This window comes from Cnephaeus nilssonii, assembly GCF_951640355.1.
Source record: "Cnephaeus nilssonii genome assembly, chromosome: 15".
NCBI lineage: Eukaryota > Metazoa > Chordata > Mammalia > Chiroptera > Vespertilionidae > Cnephaeus > Cnephaeus nilssonii.
The window spans coordinates 11,575,862-11,600,957 of record NC_137086.1 but is presented as its reverse complement, the minus strand read 5'-3'; the positions used below and the strand labels follow the sequence as shown (position 1 = coordinate 11,600,957).

General features: G+C 50.4%; 1 protein-coding gene across 1 annotated transcript; it reads right to left on the bottom strand.

Annotated features, from left to right (window-relative positions):
- Nucleotides 1–16,441: 16,441 nt before the first annotated feature.
- On the bottom strand, nt 16,442–24,870 carry CENPA (centromere protein A). Its single transcript, XM_079792561.1, has 5 exons — nt 24,585–24,870; nt 19,152–19,309; nt 18,578–18,655; nt 18,135–18,284; nt 16,442–17,728 (listed from the first exon to the last, which is right to left on the bottom strand). The coding sequence occupies exons 1-4, from the start codon at nt 24,706–24,708 to the stop codon at nt 18,150–18,152; spliced, it is 495 nt and encodes a 164-aa protein (XP_079648687.1). The 5' UTR covers nt 24,709–24,870; the 3' UTR covers nt 16,442–17,728; nt 18,135–18,149.
- Between the last annotated feature and the right edge of the window lie 226 nt (nt 24,871–25,096).

Below are 25,096 nucleotides of genomic sequence, written 5' to 3'. Positions count from 1 at the left end.
GAAGCTAGGTGACAACGGAAAATGTGCATTCCCATCTGAGAGCTTCTCCTTAGGAAATCATCGGACCATTGCACAAAAATGGATTATGTGTGTGTTTTGTTGCATTGTGCATAAGAGCAAACAGTTTGAGAACAAGCTGGAGGTCTGTCAGGATGAGGACTGTTTAAATAAACAAGGGGATAGCCACGGAGCAGAAGGCCGTGCCGCCCCTGAAGAGGTTGATGTGGACGTCGAAGTATCACGTGGCAGGCTCCCCATGATACAGACGTGAAGAACGTCGCTTACAGAAAGGACTCATGGCATGCGTACCGACTTTTGCCATATGTATGTTCATATATATCTATGAAAACTCGCTGAAATATAAATGAGCTTTTTGTATGAAACACTGGGAAGGTTATTCACTGAACGATTAACGGCAGTTGTCTCTTGGAGAGACTCAATCTCTCCAAGCTGTGTGACTGTAAAAGTATTTCTCTAATAAACCAGCTGTGGAATCGACAATAGCCCTGGCCAAGGGGGCAGCCGCCGGGGAGGAGACTCAGAGAAAATCTGTGCCAGGGCAGGCAGTTCACCTGCGAGTTAACATCTCCACCATTCACCTGTACGTCTAATGGCCTACTGGATCGCTCTACTCTGATGTCTCACTGGCCCTTCAAACTCATTCCATCTAAAACTAAGCTCATCACACTCTGTCTCCACCATTTCCTCTTCCTGTGTCCCCCACCTTAGTGAAAGACGCTCCGACCCCCCACCCTGGGAGCAAGCCAGCACGAAGGACATCATCTTCAGCGAGGAGAGCACATGACTGACAGGGCCACCTGCACCAATGACAGGGCCACCTGCACCGGCAATAGCGACGGCCCCCTTCCTCCCTGCTATTCGCCGGGGCCCCAGGCAACACAGAATCTTCTCAAATGGCTGCAAACGAAGAGCAGAATGAACACCCTTTAACGTGTCCATCTGGCTGCAGCTTTCCTTGAATGAATAGCTGGAGAGATGGAGCAATTGATTGTTTAGGGTTCAAAGGCTTTTTCTGAGAGTTAAGTCTGAAAAAAAAATGGAGATACCTTCATCTACTTAAATAAAAGGAGGTAATGAGCCTTTCCTTGGAGCCCTTGCTAGGCTGTGGAGCACCTGCTGAACAACAGCCAACAAAAGAGATGAATACGTCTCCATCTCTTGAACACAAGGAAAGGGGAGTGATGGGAAGTCTGCCTGCCTGCCCATCTAATTCACGCTGAATGCCAGCATTTCCTCTTCACCTGCGCTTGCCAGGTGGAGCTGGAACTGATGACAGACACCTAATTATTTTAATAAATACAATTAATTCCCCTCCACTTCCCAGAAGGGCTGGCCAGATTCCCTCCCTTCCCAGCCCCTGGCAGCCTCCTCCCTATCTCCAGCCCAGGCCAAAGACCGATCCCTGAAGGCAAGTCTAAAGACTAGATTCCTTCACACGGATAGTCCAGGTCAGAACACGGGATGCTGGACAAGCCCTTACTGTGCTCCAGCTCTTCTGCTCCGGAGGGTCAGACCCCGGATTCCACATCAGTGCCTGATCCCCTGTGCCCAAGCCCCAGGAGGTGAAGGGCCTGCTCTCCGTCTCATTTCCAGGAGGTTGGCACACCCTTCCTTGTTGTTGCCTATCACCTTCTCCAGGGCGTCGATGCCTGTCCATCTGGGTCTGAGGCCCCTCCCCCTGTTGGCACACTCCCCTGACATCAACTGCCTCCTCTCACCCCCCCCTCCCCGTGCCCACACTCCTGCCACTGTGCTCTACCTGCCCGTTTTCTGTGAATGCCTGCCCGGGTCCCCTGCCAGCTGTGGTCTCTGCTGTCCTGGGTCCTTTTGCTCAGTGGAATGAATTCCTCCAGTGTCTGTGACTAGCTGAACCCTCACCTCACCCGCTCCAGTCCCAGCCCTTCCCAATCTGCACGGTTCTGTTGCAGTTCATTGTGACCCATTGCTTTTCTGAGAATTGGCAGAATGAGGCAGCGTATCATATGAACGCACATTTATCTCATCATAGCATACGTGATACCCTGAAGAGCAAATCTAGTGACTAACAACATGTGAAGAGATGTTCAACCTCTCCAGCAATCAAGGAAATGCAGATGAAAGTCACAAGGAAGGAGCACTTCACATCCATCAGCGTGGCAGCTGTGCCAGGGTGGTGCCTGACACTGGCAGGTTGGGAGTGGCTGGTGGGCGATGCTGATGGAAATGTGCATTCCATGGTTTTGGAAAACAGCCCGAAAAGACTTCTATTCAAGTTTTAAAAAAGGTCGCTGAGTCAGCAACTCCACTCCTAGGACTCCATCCGTAGAAATAAAAGCACAAGAACATAAGAAACATGCACAGAGAGGGCCACTGTAGCACTGCTGGTACGGCAAACAAACAAACAACTGGAAACAAACTAATACCCACCAAAGGGGCGTGGCTGGACATCCTGTGGTACTATCCAGAGGAAAACTGTCTATCTCCTCACAACACGCCTGACACTAACCAGCTGGAGTCAGCGCAGACCCTCCCCGGCCAAAGGCTCTGCCCCACGGGACTGCCCTCACGGCAGGTGCCTAGGTTGTCACTTCTGCTTCCTACCAGCCAACCATCAATCGGAGGCTCCCACGGTCCTTCCTTGAATTTGATAATTTGCTAGAACAGCCCACAAAGCTCAGAGAAACACTTTACTTACTATTACTGGGTAAACTTGAGGGACAGCCAAATGGAAGGGATGCATAGGGCACGGTCTGGGGAAGGGACCTGGAACTACACCCTCTCCGGGTGCACCACCCTCCCAGCACCTGGATGTGTTCGCCAACCTAGAAGCCCCCCAAGCCCCTTAGGGTTTTTATGGAGCTTCCATGACACGGGCATAACCGAATCATTGGCCAGGAGTGACTTATTCAATCCCCAGCGCTTTTCCTCGCCCCAGAGGTGGGGTGGGTGGTAGGGAGTGGGGCTGATGGTAGGGAGTGGGGCTGAAAGTTGCAACTCTAATCACCAAGTTGGTTCCCTTGGCAACCAGCTCCCATCCTTGGAGAGACACCTTATTAGCATAGACCCAGGTATGGTTGAAAGGGGCTTATTATGAATAAGAAAAGACACTCCAATCACTCAGGAAATTACAAGCGTTTTAGGAGGGGTGCCAGAAGCCTGGAGCTCTTTCTGGAAGTGGATCTGTAAAAATTATGTGAGCATATGGACAAGGGTTTGATGAAAAACGCAAAAATCACACTAGCTGTATTGGGAAAATTGTCTATAGGTGGTTTTATAATTGATTACATATCAGATAATATTTATACCTTTTAAAATGTGAAATTAAGTCCTAGATAACAAAAGTGCTTAGGGGACTCACAATTCCAGCAGTAAATCTAGGTTTTAAAGCCATGACACATCTGATGTCACTCACCTGCTTGTCTGAGGACCGATACCAAACATGGCAGGACAGGGGACAGGAGAAAACTCTTTCTCAGGAGCAACCTGGGCTGTTCATGGGCTCATCAGGACAACTCAGCCACGTGAGGAACTCATGGCTGCCTTGTCATGCTCCTCTGGTGGCACAGGTTTCACTCCCCGCATCCTATAATTATGCCTAATCCTGCCCTTGGTTTGCCCTAGCCGTCTTTATTATCGCCATCTTTCCTGGGCCAACAATGAAGCCATGGAGCTGGGATGGGCTTGCCTTCTATCCACACTCTGAGGTTGATTGTGCATATCTTTGTGCCTCATCTGTATTGTTTGTCAGTAGCTACAGAGCTTTTTTTCCATTATAACCCAGTTGTAAAAGTCATGTGCATTTTACCTCTTTTTAGAAAGCCACAAAAAAAGGGAATATATGCTATAATTTGAATTACCAATTAAGAAATATGAACTTTCATCTCATGGTAAAATTGCATAACATGAAATGAACCTAAAGCAGTCATATTTTAGTGCAAAAAATTAAAATTTAAAAGCTACCAAGACTACATTATAAAATTTCCAAAAGCCTCCTAATATTTAAATAAAAAAAAGGGGGATAGTAGAAGAATATCATGTAAGGAAAAATATCCTGTAAGTAAATTACATCTAGAAAATTTTTACTTTAGAAAATTAACTTTCATTTGTCATGCTAACAGCAAGACACCCATGTAAAACATACATGATGTCAAAACAAGCCAAAGAAAAATCGTTTGGGCAAAAAATGAAAAAGGATCCCAAGTCAAATTTATAGAAAAGATTCCTTTATTAACTTTTGGTCGAGAATATGTTTGTATATTTTCAGAAAACAACTCCAAGACCATGTGGATTCCTGCAACAGAGAGGAATTGACAGGACTACCCCAGCCATGAAGACAGAAGAGAAACAGTCCAGAGATGGAAGATGCTGACGACACCTTGCCATACTAGCAGTCAGCAGCTGTGCATCACTTCAGGTTGCCCAGGACCAAACCAGAGAGGGTCGGACCTGCATTACCACCATCTGTCCACCAACCAGAACTGAAATATCATTGCTGACATGTACACATAAGGAACTGTTTGACATTGAAATTGGGACTCAAAAGAACTGTTGGCCCAGAAAGAAACTCACTACAGACTGATTCATTTGCCTCTCAGCATAACCATTATTGCTTGTCTCATTTTCGGTTCTTATAAGTGTATTTCTAGTAGCACTTGATCTTACTCATCTAGGGGAAATGATGAACAACATAGACTGATGAACAAGAACAGACCCAGAAACAAGGAGGCATGGATCAGACTGTCGGACCTCAGAGGGAAGGTAGGGGAGGGTGGGGATAAGGGGGAGAGATCAACCAAAGGACTTGTGTGCGTGCATATGAGCTTAACCAGTGGTTAAGGACAACAGGGGGGTGGGGGGAGGGCATACGTGGGGAGGGGCTTGGGATGGGAATGGGGGGATGAGGACAAATACGTGATACCTTAATCAATAAAGAAATTAAAAAAAAAAGAAAGAAATATGAACTTTGTGATTCCAACCTGATACTTTTCAGGACTTCTTTTAGACCACAGAACTTATACAATTCAAATTTGCTATTTGACCCAATATAAGAAATACAAAATAGTTAACAGAATAAAAGTCACTTGTTAATCTTGTTCAAGGCGGACAGAATATTCCTGGAATGATCTTTAGACCCAGGTTGCAACTATAATCTGATTCTCATCCTTTCCTTAAGAAACAGGAGTAAAGAAATTGCTATAGCAAGACTAAGGCTGAAGCACAACTATTTAAAATGTTCATTTCAGCTACTGTGGAGTCAGACAGCGCTTAAAGTTCTGCTTTTTGCTGAAGAATAAGAGTTTGAAACCAATCTCTGATCAAGCCACATATTCTACCAGCCTTTAGGGTTTCTTTTAAAAAAAAATATTTTATTGATTCTTTTACAGAGAGGAAGGGAGAGGGATAGAGAGTTAGAAACATCGATGAGAGAGAAACATCAATCAGCTGCCTCCTGCACATCCACTACTGGGGATGTGCCTGCAACCAAGTGACTTGACCGGAATCGAACCTGGGACCCTTGAGTCCGCAGGCTGATGGTCTATCCACTGAGCCAAACCGATTAAGGCTAGGGTTTCTAAAAATAGTTTAATCACAGCATGGCATACTCAGAATATCTTTCTTTTTTTTAAAAAAATTCACCATTAATCTTACTATTTAGCATGGTCTACTAAACCACAACATATGAATACCCTTGACCCAGCAATTCCATTTCTAAGTACATCCCCAACAGAAACACACATATGTTCACCAAAAGACATGTATTAGAATGTTCACAATAGCACTATTCATGATAACATTCCAAACTGGAAACTCCTCAAATACCCATTAACAACATAATGGGTAAGTAAATCATGGTATAGTTACACAATGAAATGCTATACAGCAATGAAAATGACCAAATTAAGTGCAACAAATGTAACATTGAGAAAAAAAAAAAAGCCACGTATGCAAGAGTACTTCGCTCTATAATTCCATTTGTAAAAAGTTCAAAAACAGGCAAAGCTGATCTATACTGTAAGAAGTCAGGATAGTGGTTAGTGACCTTGGAGGAAGAGTAAGGACTGGGAGGGGGTTTACCAGCTTTTAGATATTGGTAATCTGTTTCTTGATCTGGTGCTGATCACATAGATATCTTAGTTTTTGAAAATTTATTTATTTATGTTTTATTGATTTTTATAGACAGCAATGGAGAGGGATAGAAAGTTAGAAACATCGATGAGAGAGAAACATCGATCAGCTGCCTCCTGCACACCCCCTACTGGGGATGTGTCCGCAACCAAGGTACATGCCCTTGACTGGAATCGAACCTGGGACCCTTGAGTCCGCAGGCCGACGCTCTATCCACTGAGCCAAACCAGCTAGAGCTGAAAATTTATTAAGCTACACATTTGTGATTTTTGTATACTTTTCTGTATATGTTATACTTCACTAAAAGTTAATTTTTAATTTATTTTAAAAATACACCCATGTCCCCCCACAAAGTCACCATTTTATGTATCTGTTGCCCACATATTGGTAATATGGCAAATTTAAAACAAGCAATCCAAGCAACTGCATTAAAGTCGAGCTTCACATGTGTTGGAAACAGGAGGAAAAGGACCTTGAATGACAACACGGGGGCTGTGTTTGAATCTTTGTAAGAGAATGGACATATTGATCCACAACAACAGAACTGGCGGGAGTGGTAAAAAGAAGAAAGGAGGCGGTTCCTCCGTGAATGGTGCATCCTGCTCCGCAGAAGGACAAAGGGCAGGGCAGGGCCGGACAAAAGCAGGCGGAATAAAGACCCAAGGCCTGAGGAATCAGAGCGAACCCATGGCGGACTTGAAATCAACAAAGGAGCCGTCTGTACATGGACGCTGAAATGACACAGCAATGGTGTGACCGAGTGCTGGGCACTGCTCAAGTGTGGGAGACACATTGGCCAGGAGTCGCGGTGGTGACAGACCCAAACATCTTCCATGAGCCAATGAAAACGGACAGACGTTGGGGCGTGGAGAGTGACGTAGTGCTCAATTCAAAATCAGATAGTCTCCATTTTTCAAGGAAATCTAGTCGTTCATAAAACGTGTACATCACTCGGGCAAAATGATTTCAAATTTAAATGGGGAGCCAGAGGTCTCAATGCCTGGGAAGTCTTATAAAATACCACCTAAAACATTCAGTTGCTCCTTCTTTCAATATTGCCTATTGAACACTTACTTGGAACAATATTTTGTGCTAGAAGCTACATGGATGAAGAAAGAGGTTCAAATTCTATTTGAAACTAGGTGAGGAGGACCATTCTGTAATGGGATAGCCCGTTACTAAATTATCTTAGTTTATTGTAAATCTTAGACCAACATGTAAGGTTCTTAGCTTGGGGTAGTGTTTAAAAGTGTGGGCCCCGTGATGGTTGGTTTTTGTGCATCAACTTGGCTAAGCTATAGCAGCCAGTTGTCATCTGTAAGTGTTGCTGTGAATGTATTTTGTAGATGTGGTTAGCATCTACAATCAGTTGACTTCCTTGATGATGTGGTTGGGCCTCATCCAATCGGTTGAAATGCCTTAAGAGAAAAAGTGAGGTTTCCCTGGAGAAGAAGAAACTCTGTCTTAAGACCTCAGCATACCCGCTGCTGCCCTATGCATGTCAGACTTGCCAGCCCCCATCATCACATAAGCCAATCCTGATTGGTTGGGTTTCTCTGAGCCTAAACAGGCAGTCGGACATCCCTCTCACAATCCAGGACTGCTGGCTCCCAATTGCTCGCCTGCCTGCCTTCCTGATTGCCCCTAACAGCTCCTGCCTGCCAGCCTGATCACCCCCTAACCACTCCCCTGTCAGCCTGATTGATGCCTAACTGCTCCCCTGCCAGCCTGGTCACCCCTAACTGCCCTCCCTTACAGGCCTGGGTCCCCCCCAACTGCCCTTCTCTGCAGGCCCGGTCGCCCCCAACTTCCCTCCTCTGCCGGCCTGGTCACCCTTAACTGCCCTCCCCTGCAGGCTTGCCAGCCCCCATCATCACATAAGCCAATCCTGATTGGTTGGGTTTCTCTGGGGAACCACAATTTATACCAACTCTAAGCAGACTCCTGGGTTTGAAGCTTGGCTCTGCCACTTCTCTAGCTGGGTGTGATTTCTGTTACTTCATCTGTAAAATGGGGATAATACTAGTACCTAACTCAAGGGAACCAGAACAATCACTAGCACACAGTAAGTACTTTAAAAATGTTTGTTAAATAAGTAATTCTGAGTGTACTTCTCAGCTGGAAAACTTGAGATCAAATATTTACCATCAACCAAACGTGATCGCTTTTTCCCACACCAAGAACAGAACAGCCCAGGACAAACAGCGCCTCACCAGCCACAGTGCAGGAGCAGGTGGGGCACCAGGCCGACCCTACACATGGGGATAATTTGGCAAAGCTGGGGCCAGAGCACTTCTGGAACATTCTTACCTCTGCAAGCTCTCAGCTGCTATAAACAGCTGTGCTTAACGAGGCTCAGGCTCAGCACAGAGCTATTTCTACTATTTGCGAATGTGGGAGCTTCCAAAAGGGGTCCTCGTCCTTCTCTCTGTTCCCACTGTTGATACCCACAGCAGCCTGCCAGGCCCCTTGGCATGGAAGATTGGGAAATCCAAATGTTGTATTTGTGAACACACATTCTGGGGGAAGAGTCTGAAGATGATGGTGAAAACTCACATTCATTGAGCACTTACTAAGTGCCAGACACTGCTCTTGGGGCTATACATAATTTAACTCATATAATCCCTATGGTACAGACCAAGAAACAGTCCCCGAGAGAAAGAAACCTAACCTCAGGATAGACAAACAGGACGTGGCAGAGTTGGCATTTGACCCAGGCTTTCTGCCTCAGACCCTCCCTGCTTCTGAGCCTGGATTGTGAGGAGGGGGTCCGGGTAGGAGCGGGCACAGGCCCAGGCACAAGCACCAAACAGCTGTGATTGGTGGAAGGGCGTGAGGGGGTCAGGGAATGTAACAGCTAAGTCAACTTATTTTAAGTTAACAAGTTTTAAAAATGGAACTAGAACAAATCATAAGTAATATCCCACCATGAATTTCTTTTGGTAAAGTATATGTTGTGTCTGCTTTTATAGGTAAACATTGAAGTTCATTAAAGATTCATAGCATCATATTTGAACCTTTGATCTTCACATAAAAAATTTAAGACAGAGCAATCTTGAGATGATTTCTCTTTTATTTTATTTATTTATTTATTATATATTTTATTGATTTTTTACAGAGAGGAAGAGAGAGGGATAGAGAGTTAGAAACATCGATGAGAGAGAAACATCGATCAGCTGCCTCCTGCACACCCCCCACTGGGGATGTGCCCGCAACCAAGGTACATGCCCTTGACCGGAATCGAACCTGGGGCCTTTCAGTCCGCAGGCCGACGCTCTATCCACTGAGCCAAACCGGTTTCAGCGAGATGATTTCTTATTTATTTACTAGCAGTGCAATAAGATCAAACACCTCCCTACTTATTATTCTCATTTGATTTCATGAAGCCACCTCCTTCCCACAGGTGTTCACATGGCAAAGGTTTTCTGTATTATTGTTCTCCTACAGGATCTGGTGACCGAGCCTTAGAGGACTATTGTGAAATACTTTTTTAAAGTTCAGAAAACAAAAACGTATGCATTGGATGAGATTCTATCTGAATCTGGTTAATTTTTACATGAGAAAGATAGATTGGGTCTTGGACACCCTTTTCTAATAACACCGACTTCTTGGGCTCTCAATGTGTATCTAAATCCTAATTTCCCTGAGATTTGTCCACAGTTGCTATGGCCGTTGGCCTACAGTTCCTGGAGCTAATGCAGGATCAGGCTGAATCCTGGGTCATAGCAGCTATTGGGGGGGACACTCTCAGATGTCCATGGCAGAGAGAGGCCAGAGAGAAGAAGGGGTACCACAGATGAAGTGACCACCAAGTCCTCTAACCCAATTGTGGCCAGTTGTGTCAACTTGCCTTGCTGTGGAACTGCTTCTAGAGGTGAAAACATGCAGGATCAGGAGAATATGGAAACTACTCTGGTTACATCTGCATCCGGGAGAGGTTATGCTGAAAACGGCCCGGTCATGACCCATGAACACCTTGTATCTACCTCGCCAAGGTCTCCAGGCTCCTGGAGATGGGAATTAGGAATGGCACCCCAGGATTCTGGGGACATAAAGTCGGTTCTAGGGCCACCTGCCTCTCCCCTCTGGGCTCTGTCTCCAGGCATTGTCACAGGAGGTGGGAGGGGATTGCTGCTTTTCTCTCCACCTTCCCTGTAGAAATGGGCTGGTCATACTGGCATTCCTCATCTATGAACTCCTCACCATGAGGAAAAGATTGGGTTAGATGTTCACACAGCGCCTTACTAGGATTACACTTAAAAAGTATATGTATATACTCTTGCCCTAGACGGTTTTGCTCAGTGTATAGACCATTGGACCTATGAACTGAAGGGTCCCAGGTTCGATTCCGGTCAAGGGCACATGCCCGAGTTGTGGGCTCAATCCCCAGTAGGGGCATGCAGGAGGCAGTCAATCCATGATTCTCTCTTATCATTAATGTTTCTATCTCTCTCTCTCCTTCTCCCTTCCTCTCTGAAATCAATAAAATAATAAAAATAAAAACGTTTTTTCTTTCTTTTTTTTTTTTTTAGAGAGAAGAGGAAGGAGGGAGGGGAGAGAAATATCAATTTATTGTTCCACTTATTTGTGCGTTCATTGGTTGATTCTTGTATGCGCGCTGACCCGGGATCGAACCCAAAACCTTGGCATATCGGCCAGGGCAGGATTATACTCTTAAACAAATGCATAAAATTCTTTAAAAAAAAAAAACACAAGGAAACATCCCCTGCTAAAACTTTTGCTCTTGGGTAATGGCATGAAAACACATTTCCCATTGGCGTTTTTCCACAAGAAAAACCTTCAGTGTCAGATTTCTAGTTTTCTTATATTGGGATACCTAGTTTCCACGAACTCGGATATAGGCAGATCTGTTCATTTAGTTAAAAACATACAATGAGCAATATTCCAGCTAGTCCTTTCAGTAGTTTCACAAATTCTGAGAACCATTTTTTCAAAGCACCATCCTTTTATTTTTTTAAAATACGTTTCCATTCATTTTAGAGTGAGAGGAAGGGAGAGGGAGAGGAGATGAAGAGAGAAATATTGATGAGAGGGAGAAATATCCGTTGGCTGCCTCCTGCAAACCCCCCACCAGGGATTGAGCCTGCAACTTGGGCAGGTGCCCTGACCAGGAATCGAACTGGTGACCTCTCCTGCATGGGACAACACTCAACCAGCTGAGCCACACGGGCCAGGGCAAAGAACCATCCTTTTAACTCTTTGCACTCGCTTGCTTTTTTCTCGATTCCTTTATTCTAATGCTAACCGTGTCGAGTCACACTCCACATCCGAGTGCAAAAGGTTAAACCAGCAAGATGTAGCCTACTGCTGCTGTCCTGTGGCCACTTGGTACAACCCAGGCAAGAGACCTTCATGTTACCAACTGTGGGCAAGAACCAACAGTCATTATCACAGCCCCTCACCATCTGCATCAGCTGGTTAAGAAAGAAGATCTTGAGGTTTCAAGGCTAGGTTAAGAGGCATCAGATCACTTAATGGCAAATACAAGTCACACCGATCAGTCCTTCAGTGCTGTCTTTTAGCCAAGCTGCCTCCACTGTGGAATAAAAATGCTTTTGCCTTGCTCTTGCTATTTTAATGAATGACAGAAATGATAAACCTTATGCTAACGAATCTCCTTTAATATCAGCTACACAATGATCCAAGAAAACCTGTAAAACAAAATTCTGTTTTTTGTCTGTCATTTCACCCCTCAAGACCCTGCCGCCTGACATAAAGGGCGCTGAGACGGGGTGCGAGACTGCGTGCATGGAGAGCTCTGTTGAACCCTTGTTTTGTTTCCCAAGCTGTTCGTCTGCTTTCCCATGGGCAAGCAGCCACCTCCTACCACAGAGCCGTCCCTGTCCTAGGTCAGCGGACAATATGGGCGGAATCTGCAAAGGACGGAGAGATGCCGGCTTGGGTGTGGTCCCTGGCAGAGGGAAGCGCTGGTCGCCGGCTGCAGGCTCCAAGACCAGGAGCCCCACCCTTGGCGCGGAACCTCCCCGGCCGCTGCTCCCTACGTTACCCCAATCCACACCCGCCCTGACTGCCCTATGAACACACAGCAGCCTCCGAAGAAAACAAAGCCAGGGGCTCGGGGAGCCCGCTCCACACCCAGGCGACCTCCAGGTCGCTCCGCCACGTCTCAGCCGTCGCTCAGCAGCGCGGGGCCGGCGACGGTGCCGCAACCCGAAGGCAGCACAGCCCGGAGCGGCGGCCGTCTGGCTGCCCCGCCACGCGCGACTCCCTCCCAGGCCAACGGCGGGGCCTGGTGCCCCAGCTCGTGCCCCGAGATGGGTCCGGGAGCATTTTCTGCACCAGAAAACTGCACACGAGTTCTGGGGGGGGGGGGGGGGGGGGGCTGATGCGTCGTCGGGCGGGCGGAGACCAGGGCCGGCTATTGTTCTCCCGGTCGCCCCGGCGGGAGACGGCCCCCCCCCCCTCCGCCTCCCCGGCAGCATCTGCCACGAGACCGAGCCTTTCGGCTCCGCGAAGACAAGGGTGTGCCCGCGGCGCCGCGGAGGATCACAGACCCCCACGGAGCCCTCGCGGGCCCGGGTCGGCCGGGAGACAAAGCTCCTGGCGGGGGCAGACCCGTCCGGTTCCAGATCCGCGTCTGTGGAGCCGCGCCCAGCCGACCACCTGGACCTCCAGGGCCCGCGCCTGGAGTGAGGGTCCGCCGCCCCAAGCCCCGCCTCCTAGCTGCCTGCCCCGCCCTTCCCCAGAGACCCCCCTCCCCCGTACCCACGGGCCTCCTCCTCCCTCGCGCCCACCCCTAAACCTAGACGGTCCCCGCCCTCCAGCATCGCCCCTCGCGGCCTCCTTCTCCATCAGCCCCAGCCTCGCCTCGCCCGGCGCCACCGGCATCCAGCTCCCTCCCTCCCTCCTCCAACCCGCCCTCCGTCCCCTCGTCTTTCCACCCCAAACCCCGGTCTCCACGTCTCCCTCCTCCCAGACCAGGCACCTGTCCCCACCCAGCTTTTCCATCTCCCCATCTTTGCTCCAACAGTGGCCTCGCCCCCGCCCCCTCCTCCCCATCGCAGCTTCTCTCCAGCTCGGCCTCCTGCCCCGACCCACGCCCGGGGCGTCGCGGTCCCGCGCCCGCCGAGCTCAGAGCTGCGGGCAGGGCTCCCGCGCGGGGCTCGGACGCAGGGATCCGGCTCGGCGCCCGCCCCGGCCCGGCAGCGGCAGAGGAGAGGCAGGCGGCCTTTGTGGTGCAGGCAGGTGCCTCGGAGGCGGCAGGCGAGCGGTCCTCAGGCGTCCGCCCCGTTAGCCAGACGGGTGCAAAAGGCGGCCGGGTCCAGTCCGGGCTCGGCAAACCCCGTCTCGAAGGCGAGAAGGACGCAGGGTGTGTGTGTATGGGTGGGGGCTGGGGCAGGACCAGCCGGCCGCCGGAGAAGCCCCCACCCAGCCTCCCCGCCTCCCACTGCGCCTGGACCAGCGAGGCTGGGCGCCCACCGTGTCCTGGGAGTGAAACCCTTTCGACCATGCCGCCTCTTCACTCCAATTCTTTGCAACCCCACGAGCACCCATTAAACGCCTACGGTGAACAAGGCACCGCACGGCGCTCTGTGGTCGCACAACAAGGACCGGATTCGGGCCCCAGTTTGGCCCCGACAGCCGCCCACCACCCCAACTCCTCCTCTCCCCACGTCCCCTGCAGCCGGGCCCCTCGGCGCACACCAGTCCCCGCCCTTTTGTGAGCCTCCCAGAGAAACACAGGTCGTGAGATGGACGCCCCAGGCCGGGGAGAACGAGCCCCCCGCCCGCCCCGCCGTCACCCCGCCATCACCCACTCTTCCAGGATGCGGCGGCTGCAGGGGTCCGTGGGATCGCCCGTCTCTCGCAGGTCTCGCCGCGGCGCCGGAGCTGCGGGTGCCCGGGGCGGCGGCGGCTACACGCGCGCTCGCTCGCTGGAGAGCTGCCGTGGCGCGCCGGGCGCTGGAGTCCCCGAGCCCTGAGCAGGGGGAGGGGAGGTGGGTGGGGGCTGGAGGCGACCTCGGCCAATCACGGATCCCACGGCTCCGCCCCAGTGCCCCCCACCTCGCTCTAGCAGGTTAGGGGGAGGCGGGGACAGGCGGTGCCCGGCGTCTTCTGCGACGCGCACACGGCCGCCGCCTTGGGACTACAACTCCCGACAGGCCCTGCTGCAGGACCCGGGTCCGAGAGGGGACAGAGGGCGAGGCGCGGAATCCGCTGGCAATGGCCCCTCGTGACCTGCGCCGCGCTCCTTTGGGTTTCCATGGTGACTCCCGACCGTTCACAAAGCACAGGCTCTCAGACTCGCTGATGCACCGGTCCCCTGGGAGGACTCCGCGGCGGGTCCCCAGGGCAGACCGCCTCCCCTCCCCCTGCAGGACCCCACCCGAGGGGCTGAGACAATGCCCTGCGGCCTCTCCCGCGCGGCTGCAGGCCCTGCCCCTCGCTGCTGCAGGCCGGGCTGGAGCCTCCCGGTTCCTGCCCAGACCCAGACCGACGCCTTCGAAGTGGACACTCGGCGGGATCCCAGGACAGAGAGGGCAGGGGCTGTCATCATGGGGAAATGTCCTCACGTACAAAGTGGACGGCCACTCCGGGCCTCCTACGTTCGCATCTCCCCTCTGTTGTGGCTCGAACCCGAGCTCACTCTTGTTGGCGCTTGGCTAGGGCTTCTCCATCCACAGCTCCCAGGTCCAGCCGCCGTCCTATTTCTGATACCCCTTATTCGGGGGACGGCGAAGCCTCTGCACATGCTTTATAACCCATTTACATTTGCTTCACCTTGTATCTTCACGCTTTAAATGTGCACTTAATTTAGCAAACACGCAACTCTAAAAAAAAGGGGGGGGGGGATCATTACGCCTTCGTACCATCTCCTGATCCCCTCTCAAGCCTTAATCGTATGTTATTTTATGTATTTGTAATAATAGCTTACATACAGTTTAGTAATTTGCCTCTTTTGACTTAAGGTCACTCCAGAAGCACTGCCATTGATACGGTGTTAAAGTGCAGCACGGAGTCCTTGCTTCCAACTCCATCCCGCGTTCCCGTTCTTCCCGTTCCGGGGGACCCACCTGCGGCTGCGGAAGCCCCTACCCTGCGGCCCGGGAGGGGTGGAGGTGAGGGAGACCCGGCTGCAGCTGCACAGCCCCAGAGGAGGATTCCTCGGCGGGATATTTTCAAACAAAACCAGGTCTCGCTACTCTGGAGGGTGTTCCCTCCCCTCTCAGCAAAATCTACCCGGCGCTGGCCCGCAGAGCCCGCCGAAGCGAGGTGCCCTGGGCCACTTTCCTTGCGGTCCTTTGCGGTGGGCTCAGGACTTGGGGGATACACTTCTGGATTACCTCCATTGCGTTTCCACATCTCCTGGGAGGAAGGTTTACTTCTCTGCCCTCCTCCAATCATGAGCTTATGCAGGGAGCCCCCAAATGAGCCAGGGGCCCACCCCACAGTACCCCCGGTCCAGGCTCGGCAAACCCCAACTTAAAGGGGAGCCTGGGATGTGGCTGTGAAAACTTGGGGGGCATGACTCGTCCTTTCCCCCACTACTCCAGGTTGGGGCACTGACCTATGGATTCCTCCAGGCAGCTTGGGGAGGCAGAGTGGAGCCCAGGTCCGCGCCTCACAGCAGCTTCCTCAGTGCCATGCTGCACTTCTTGCCCAAGGGGAGGGAGCCCTCTAGTGGCAGTAAACGTTTTCTGCAACACTTAGTGGCCCTCGTTTGGACTACTTGCCTCTGCTTTCTGGGACCCACCTGCTTTGGTCAGAAAAGAGCTGCCTGGAAGTCCTCTGTCGACCTGGAACATTGATGAAAATTGCACCCAAACCTGGGGTTGTGAATGTCCCCAGCAGTTGATTTTAGATTTATTTATAACCTAGGCTCTCTCTCCTGGAAAATATAAAGACTACAGGCTGGAATCTTTTGTGCTAACTTTCTGGGTACTTGACCGTGAAGAGTTAGCTCAACCATCTGAGCTTTAGCTCCCCCACAGAATGTGGGGATCATAATACATTCTTTTAACCTTGCTGTGATAACCACACGAGGAAACGCACACCAAAGGCATGGGACATGTGGACATGTGTTGGTGGTACTGGTATCCTGCTTAGTACAATTTGGAGAAAACTGGAGGAAGATGATAATCTTCTAATTAATAACGCTTTGCCAAGAACTTTAAATATATTAACAGATATATAAGCTTTATTTGAGTGCCTGCATAACTATGACTTGAGGTCAAACAAGATTTTCCAAAGGGTTAAAATGTAAAACCATAGAACTTGGTCCTTCCCTTTAGTTTGTCTCTGATCAGTTGACTAGTCTGCCCTCTATAATCATTTTTTCTAGACACAAAATCTAAAACTCTTCAGGTGGCAGTTCCCTTTTGTCTGGAAATCTCTTAAAGTGCTTTCAGCCCTGACCGGTTTGGCTCAGTGGACAGAGCGTTGGCCTGCGGACTGAAAGGTCCCAGGTTCGATTCCGGTCAAGGGCATGTACCTTGGATGTGGGCACATCCCCAGTAGGGGGTGTGCAGGAGGCAGCTGATAGATGGTTCTCTCTCATCGATGTTTCTAACTCTCTATCCCTCTCCCTTCCTCTCTGTAAAAAATCAATAAAATATTAAAATAAATATATATAAAAAAAGTGCTTTCAGTTACATGAGAAGGGCAAGGTTTTTATCTGCTCCCTACTCCACGGAGCTCTCTTGTTTACATTTCAGCGGTTTGCGGTGTACAAATGAAGAACTTAATGTTAACACACAAAATATACAGGTATGCTGTTAACAGTAACTTTGCTTCAAGCTTTTTTCATTAAATAATTATTTTTATTTTTATAATCTCTCCACAAAGAAGTTATAAAAATACCTGTCAATACATTGAAAAGTCACTTTAAAACCCTGGGATGAAAAATTATCTAAATATGTTGCATCTTCTGTGATTTACAAATTTGTACAGAATAGAGCTTCTGAATGATTTTGACAGACATTTACTAAGAAGAGTCGGAACATTTAACTTTAAAAGATATTCAGCTTCCACCCTAACCGAGTTTTTGAGAAGCTACACTTGACAGTCACCACACACCGACTCCATAGCCCAATAGCCTGACCTGGTACATGGCTCGGTACCAAGATCAGGCCATTGGGCCACGGAGACAGTGTGTGGCTCTGCATCGGCACTTGCCGCCGCCGCCAACGAAGTGAATCTGAAGGACAGAGAGGTACAGGCTCCCCCATGCAACGGACTGAAGTCTTCTCTTATTTTTCCCTGGTGCGTTAAATAGAAGTAAATATACATACGGTAAAAAATGTAAACGAAGGGAGGAGGGAAATGTCAGTGGTAATTAACAAATCTGATGTCTTCAGAATCACTAAGCAGTGATGTGAGTAATTTATAAACTGAAGGCAGCCTCAGAGTCTCTCTGAAAATATTTCTCAGGCCTCTGGAACCATGTTAATTTTCTTATATATGACCTTGTTGCAGAGGAGAGCCAGGAAGTTCTTAAAAAAAACAACAAAAAACATTACAAAACCAACATGCACACTCGGCTCAGAGACAGCAAGTCCAGGCAGCATCCCGGACTCCATGGATCTGGTCCCGGCTCCAGACAGAGTCCCTGGTGTCATCCCTGAAATCAAGAAATCGCATTTACTCACAAGGCATTTTCAAAAGTAAGAAAACCTCCTTTTAAATCAAAATGCGGTTGTCTGGTCCTTATAAGACAAAGAGGCTGAATTCTGACAGAAATGTGGGTCATCTGGTCATTACTTAATAGAAAAGCATCTTTATTTAACATTGTACAAAGGGCACGAGCCACAGAGTCCCAAATATTCAAGGTAAGACCAGGTCAATTTTTTTCTCAAGAACCAAGGGAAGGCAAGAGGGCAAGGACCTAAGGATGAGGAAAGACATTCCTTCAGCGCAACTCACACCTCCCCACGGACGGACGAACGGACGGACGGACGGATGGACGGACGAGAAGCTGGGCGCTCCTCCCGCCCCCACCCGGCCCCTGGTGAGCAGGACAGGCTTACAGGGGCAGCGGTGGCTCAGCCCAGCCCTTCCTGGATGCCTCGGATCCTCCTGGCCAGCTGCACGTCCTTCGGGAAGAGCGTAACACGCCCGGCATGCAGGGAGAGGAGATAGGCGTCCTCAAAGAGATGGACTAGAAACGCTTCAGCCGCCTGGGGACGGAAACAGAAGTGGACGGACCTAGCGAGGGGGCACGGGCTGCTGTTTCCCTGGGGTCAGCTGGGAGGGCTCGAAGGACTATAGGCAAGACTGTCCACAGAATGAGCCCGAACGGCCTGGGGACTGTGCTCCTGCGAGACCAGACCCTGCCTCCAAGCCCTGTGCTCTTGTGGCTCTTTGCCCGGAGGCACGAGCCAGTGCGAGGCGCCGCAGCCAGCCCCGCGGAACGCCACACCTTGCTCCCCCACTCAGCCCGCACCCAACGGTACCAGGGCCCTCTTCTTACCTCTTGTAGGGCCAGCAGGGCATGGGCTTGCCAATTGAAGTCCACACCACGAGTGAATTTAACACATATTTCTCTTACCTGTGAAGGAGTGGAGATGGGAGGCAAAGGAGACGGTGAGTGGGGAGGAGCAGAGAGTGAAGGAATAGAGACTCGAGGGAAGGTAAGACGCTCTCCAGGAGTCTCTGCCAATCTTCACGTCCTTTATACCTTCCTGGTCCTTAATCTTTGGACCTAACGAGTAGCAGCTATCAACTCCTAGGAGCTTAGGAACTGGCGGTGGGCAGAGAAGGCAATTTCCCAGTGGAGGGCCGGGATGAAAGGGTGGATGAGAGGGCCTCTGTTTCCATAATCAAAGGACACAGTTTCAAAGGTGGTGGGGGTTGGAAATTAATTCCATGATTTATTGGAAGGTACCCTTGGCGGGCTCATGTTTTTAGAAAACGAAGGGTCCCCTATCAAGTTAGAGAAGAGGTCCACTGGCCGTTTGGGCAACAGATGAGAGGGTCCCCAATACGGGGGACATTTAAAGGAAGGAGGCAGCATGGGGGTGGGCGGGGAGCCCCCTGGAGCTCACCAGGCGGCAGAAGGGCATCTTCCTTAACAACAGGTGTGTGCTCTTCTGAAGATTTCGGATCTCCTTCAAAACCAGATGTCCCCGGCGAGCAGATGGGCGAAGAGGTGGGCGACCAGAGGGACGACCAGAGGGACGACCAGATGGACGGGAGGGAGTGCCTAAGCAAAAGAGTTGAGTCAGCGCTGGCTGGGTAGCTCAGCTGGTTAGAGCTTAGTCCTGAATCACCAAGGTTGTGAGTTCGATCCCAGACAGATCACATATAAGAATCAACCAATGAATGCATAAATAAGTGAAACAACAAATAGAAGTTCCTCTCTCTCTCTCTGTCAGTAAAATCAATAAAAAAAAACGGGGGGGGGGGGGGGGTTGAGTCACACATGGGGTGAGGTGCAGTAGAAAACAGAGGCTGCCTCGAAGTTTGGCTGTCAAACTGTCAAATTGCTAGACCGTGTCCAGCCAGCGCGGCTCAGTGGTTGATCGTCAACCTATGAACCAGGAGGTCATGGTTTAATTCCTGGTCAGGGCACATGCTCGGGTTGTGGGCTCGATCTCCAGTGGGGGGTGTGCAGGAGGCAACCGATCAATGATTCTCTCTCATCACTGATGTCTTTCTTCCTCTCTGAAATCAGTAAAAATATATTAAAAAAATTGCTAGGTCACGCTGACTGGTTTGGCTCGTAGATAGAGCGTCAGCCTGCGGACTGAAAGGTCTCAGGTTCGATTCCGGTCAAGGGCATGTACCTTGGTTGCGGGCACATTCCCAGTGGGAGGTGTGCAAGAGGCAGCTGATCAATGTTTCTCTCTCATTGATATTTCTAGCTCTCTATCCCTCTCCCTTCCTCTCTGTAAAAAAAATCAGGAAAATATATTTTTTAAAAAATTGCTAGGTCATAATATAATCCATAAAAGCAGGGATTTTTGTCTATTTTATTCACTGCAGCTATCTTCAGTAACTGGAAAGCACCAGGGAAGTGCTAAATAAATATCTGTTAACTGAATGAATGACCCTTTCAGGGTATTATCTTAAACTAGAGGCCCGGTGCACGAATTCGTGCACGGGTGGGGTCCGGCTGGCCCAGTGGGGCCAATCGGGCCGAGCTGGCCAGTGGGAGGGGCCCCAGCTCCGCCCCGATTGGGGTGGGGGACCATGGGGTTGGCCGGCTGGGCCTTCTCCCCCCCCCCTCAAACTCCTAGCCAAACTCCCAGTCAAGGGGATAATTTGCAATATTATCCTTTTATTATATAGGGTGCCAGTTCTCGCAGGCAGCCTTTTCTGACTTCCAACCCTTTCTAAACTGGTGGGTCACCTCCCTCCTCTGGGCCCCACAGTACGCTGTACCTCTCTTCTGACTTCCCCACCTCGATTGGAAACCCAGTTATTTTGTTTTTAGGTCTTTTGGGGGGAGCTGGGAGGACTTTTGCCTTGGTTATCCTTAGGCCCAGAGAGGTGGAGACACCTGGCCCGAGCTCATTAGTGGCCAGAGCGGCCCTCAGAAGTGGCATAACCCAGTACCAACGTCAGGCTGCTGGGCTGCGGAGTCAGAGTGTGTGGCTCACAGCCTAGCTCCAACAGCAAAAATAAGAAATGCTAAAAAAAAAAAAAAAATTCCCCAAAGTAGAAATCAAAAAAGTCAAACTCTCTGATCAGAAATTAAAAACACAGGAATACAAAAACTAATTTTTTTCTACCTCTTGTGTTGAAGAGGAAACTTAATTGAAATGAGTTATTTAGAAATGGATAAAAAATAAAATTTACATATCAAAACTTATGAGATAGAGCCAAATAGTACTCAAGGAAAATGTATGGCCTCAAGATCTATTTACGAGAAAATAAGAACATTTAAAGATGGCTGACCAGAGCACTCAAGTGTTAGGAAGAGAATAAAATAAGCCAAAGGAAGGTAGAATCAAAGACATATTCAAGACAATACAATAAATTAAAAAGAGTAAAACAAAAAACAGTATTGCTGCTCCATAAATTAAATCATGGACCAAGAAAAATAAATGAACTTCTGATAAGTGGGATGAAGAATAAAAACAAAATAACCCACAAAAACATTCTGCAGGACAAACTCAGTTTCACAAACGTTACCCAAGGCGCAGCCAAGAAGAGGAATCCACACCAAGTCGTTCAATAGAAGGGACGTAACACAGTGAACGCATCACAAAGGGTTAGAGAAGCTTCAGGAGCAAACGGGGTCGGGAGGCAATCCAGAGAGACACCTTATGCCAGTGGAGACTCTATCCCTGGGTGGGGCAATGTGGGCCAGAGCAGCAGAGCAACGTCCAGGGGATTGGTGACATTTGGGAGGAAGAGGGAGGCACATACCCAGCAGGCAAGCTATCGGCGTCTGCCTCCTTCCTCACCAGCAGTCAACAATCCAGTCACTGGAGGCAGCCTTTACAGGCAGACACAGCAGCCACAGAATACCACTAAAGGCCACCACACCATGAAGAAGGCCAACTCCATGAAGGGAGTGAACCAAACTCAACAAATACCGGAGGAATCTGAGTTCGTAGACAAAAAGACATCGAGACTTTTGTTGTTGTTATTGTTGTTAATCCTCACCCGAGGATATTTCCCATTGATTTTTAGGGAGAGTGGAAGGGAGGGGAAGAGACAGAGAGAGATATCCATGTGAGAGAAACACATCGATTGGTTGCCTCCTGCATGAGCCCCAACCAGTGCCGGGGGGATGGGGAGGAGCCTGCAACCAAGGTACATGCCCTTGACCGGAATAGAACCTGGGACCCTTTGGTCCGAAGGCCAACGTTCCATCCATTGAGCCAAACTGGCTAGGGTGAGACCTTAAAAAAAAAACATTATTGATTTCAGAGAAGAATGGAGAGGGAGATAGAAACATCAATGATGAGAATCATTGATCAGCTGCCTCCTGCACACCCCACACCAAGGATCGAGCCCCCAACCCAGGCATGTGCCCCTACCCAGAATCCAACTGTGCCCTCCCGGTTCATGGGCCAATGCTCAACCACTGAGCCACACCTGCCGGGCTGCCCTTCATCTTTAGATCAGAAATAGCAGCGCACATTTGCAGAATGCCCATGTAAGGAGCTTGAATTTAATGCTAAGTGCAGGTGGAGAGGGTAACAGGAAGCTCCTGGGAATGTAGGAGAAGAATTTGACCAAGAGCCCAGTCCGAGGAGGAGTGGCTTTTGATGGAAGGGGGACACCTAGGTTCTCTGTTGTGAGAAGATAAGGGGAATACAGTCTGGAGGCTTCTATTTCCTCAGTGAAGCATGAGGCAAGGTCCTCATCAGCTGAGAGTGAGATGAGGTCTGGAGTTGTAGCAATTTGCAGAGGAAGAAAAATGTATGGAACAGTCAGTCAGTGGGTAAAGGAAAAGCAAGACTGCCAGACCAGTGCAGCCAGACCCCCAGAAAATGTGGGGTGTCCATCTGTGATAATCATTTAATTTAACCAGGAGTAGAGAGATGTTTCTATATAGGAAAGCAACAGCAAACATCATACTTAATGAGACAAAGATGGCCAAAACACTGCTCTTATTTCAATACTAGTCTCAGGGCCTCACTAATCCTATATAGTCCTATATAATAAAGAGGTAATATGCAAATTGATCCTCACGCAGCCACACAAGATGGCCACCCCCATGTGGTCAAAGATGGCCACCACAAGATGGCCAGCAGGGGAGGGCAGTTGTGGGGGCAGACCAGGCCTGCAGGGGAGGGCAGTTAGGGGTGACCGGGCTGTCAGGGGAGGGCAGTTGGGGGCCACCTGGCCTGCAGGGGAGGGCAGTTGGGGGCGACCAGGCCAGCAGGGGAGGGCAGTTGGGGGTGACCAGACCTGCAGGGGAGGGCAGTTGGGGGCGACCAGGCCGGCAGGAGAGGGCAGTTGGGGGTGACCAGGCCTGCAGGGGAGGGCAGTTGGGGGCGACCAGGCCGGCAGCAGAAAGCAGTTTGAGGGGAACCAGGCCTGCAGGGGAGGGCAGTTGGGGGGGACCAGGCCTGCAGGGGAGGGCAGTTGGGGGCGACTAGGCCTGCAGGGGAGGGCTGTTATGGATGACCAGGCCAGCAGGGGAGGGCAATTATGGGCGACCGGGCCGGCAGGGGACGGCAGTTGGGGGCAATTGGGCCAGCAGGGGAGCAGTTAGGCGTCGATCAGGCTGGCAGGGGAGTGGTTAAGGGGTGATCTGGTTGGCAGGCTGGCGAGTGGTTGGGAGCAAGCAGTCCTGGATTGTAAGAGGTATGTCCGACTGCCCTGTGGGATCGGGCCTAAACCAGCAGTCGGACATCCCCTGAGGGGTCCCAGATTGGAGAAGGTGCAGGCTGGGCTGAGGGACACCCCCCACCCCCGTGCACTAAGTACAATACAATAATAAATAAAATGTGTACAAATAAAAACGATTCAAAAGTCACTCTCTGCAGACAAAATAACAGCCTAGTTAAAAATTTCAATCAAGCAACTAAAAGACTGTTAGGATTAACAAGAAAATTCAGCGAGTTGGCTGGGTGCAAAGGTTATTTACTATATTTAGGAAAGAAAAATAAAACACATTCACAATGGCAACATCTATAAAGAATCTACAATACACTCCCCCCCGCTCCCCCAACGAAGCTATGTAGCAGAAGAGAAGTGAAGCAGTGATGGCAATGCCCAGGTGGTCTCTCCTCCACCAGGCAGACACGGAGCACCACAGGCCAGTCTTCCTTCTGCGCTCACACCTCCCAGAGGGAACAAGGTGAGCTCTGCTTGAGCTAAGGGCACAGGTTAGGGCCCAACGCGGCCACTCAAGGAAGGAAAAACAAAACAAACTGAGCAGGGAACCTTCTAATAGAATCATTGTTCGAAATAGTCGCAAAAAAGCAACCAGTGATTTTGCAACTTCAAAAAGCACAACCATCGACGTGTGGAAAACCTGTGTCCGCCAGAACAAGCTGTGTGACCCTCAAGTTACCTGGCCTCTGGGCAACTCAGAGTTCTCCTCTGTATAACGGTCACAACATAACGTTGAGATAATTCACAATCCCTAGTTGGGGGTACGCACTCAATAAATGCTAGTAGCATCAAGAAAGGTTCGCTGCCCTAGCTGGCTTGGCTCAGTGGATAGAGCATCAGCCTGCGGACCGAAGGGACCCAGGTTCGATTCCAGCCGAGGGCCACATGCCAGGGTTGCGGGCTTGATCCCCAGTGCGGGGTGTGCAGGAGGCAGCCCATCAATGATTCTCTCTCATCATTGATGTTTCTATCGCTCTCTCCTTCTCCCTTCCTCTCTGCAATCAATAAAGAAATAAAAAAAAAGAACAGGAGCCGGGAGATCGGGCTCATCCCGGGCTCGGCGGGCGGGCCTCGGTGTTCTCGTCTGTGAAATGGGCACGCGGAGCCGGCCGTGCCCAGCTTACAGACAGGCTGCAGGGGGGTCCGGCTCGGAGGGAAATGGGGTTGCGGCCGGTTACCTGAGGGGGCGCCCCGCCGAGGGGTGGTGGGGGCCGGGGTGGCGGGGGCCGGGGCGGTGGGGGCCGGGCTTGCGGCGCGCCTCCTTGGGGTGACGGCCTTGCGTCTCCGGCGGCGCGGGCCCATGGCCGACGCGGAGGGTCTCGGTCCGCGGCTCCTTCCCCGCCTCCTGGATTCGGGGGTAGAGGCCGGCGCCTGGGAGGTCTGGGAGCGCCCCGGTCGCGTGCGCCCGCGGGGTCGGACCCACGCGGAACGCGCTGCCTGGGGTTCCAATGGCTCGCACAGCCGAGCACGGCCGGCGTTTTTTAAAACCGAATCCTGCGACTCCCAGTGGCTGCCTCCGGAGCAGAGCGGCCGTGGGGCAACCAATGAGAGCACAGGCCTGGAGGCTGACGGCGGCAGTGATAGGAAGAGGAACGGGGACATGGGAGATGGATGGTCGAATCAGCCAATGGACACTTGAAGAAGTGAAAGGAGGCGGGGCTTTCTCCCTCCCTCTTCTTGTTTGTGGCGA

Bases quoted from the DNA above. Each gene is read 5' to 3' on its own strand.
- CENPA (XM_079792561.1), bottom strand. From the start codon at position 24,708: ATGGGCCCGCGCCGCCGGAGACGCAAGGCCGTCACCCCAAGGAGGCGC. The intron at 19,310-24,584 runs GTAACCGGCCGC...TCTTTTGCTTAG, and splicing joins TCGGCGGGGCGCCCCCTCAG to GCACTCCCTCCCGTCCATCT. The intron at 18,285-18,577 runs GTAAGAAGAGGG...TTCCGTCCCCAG, and splicing joins CCCTGCTGGCCCTACAAGAG to GCGGCTGAAGCGTTTCTAGT.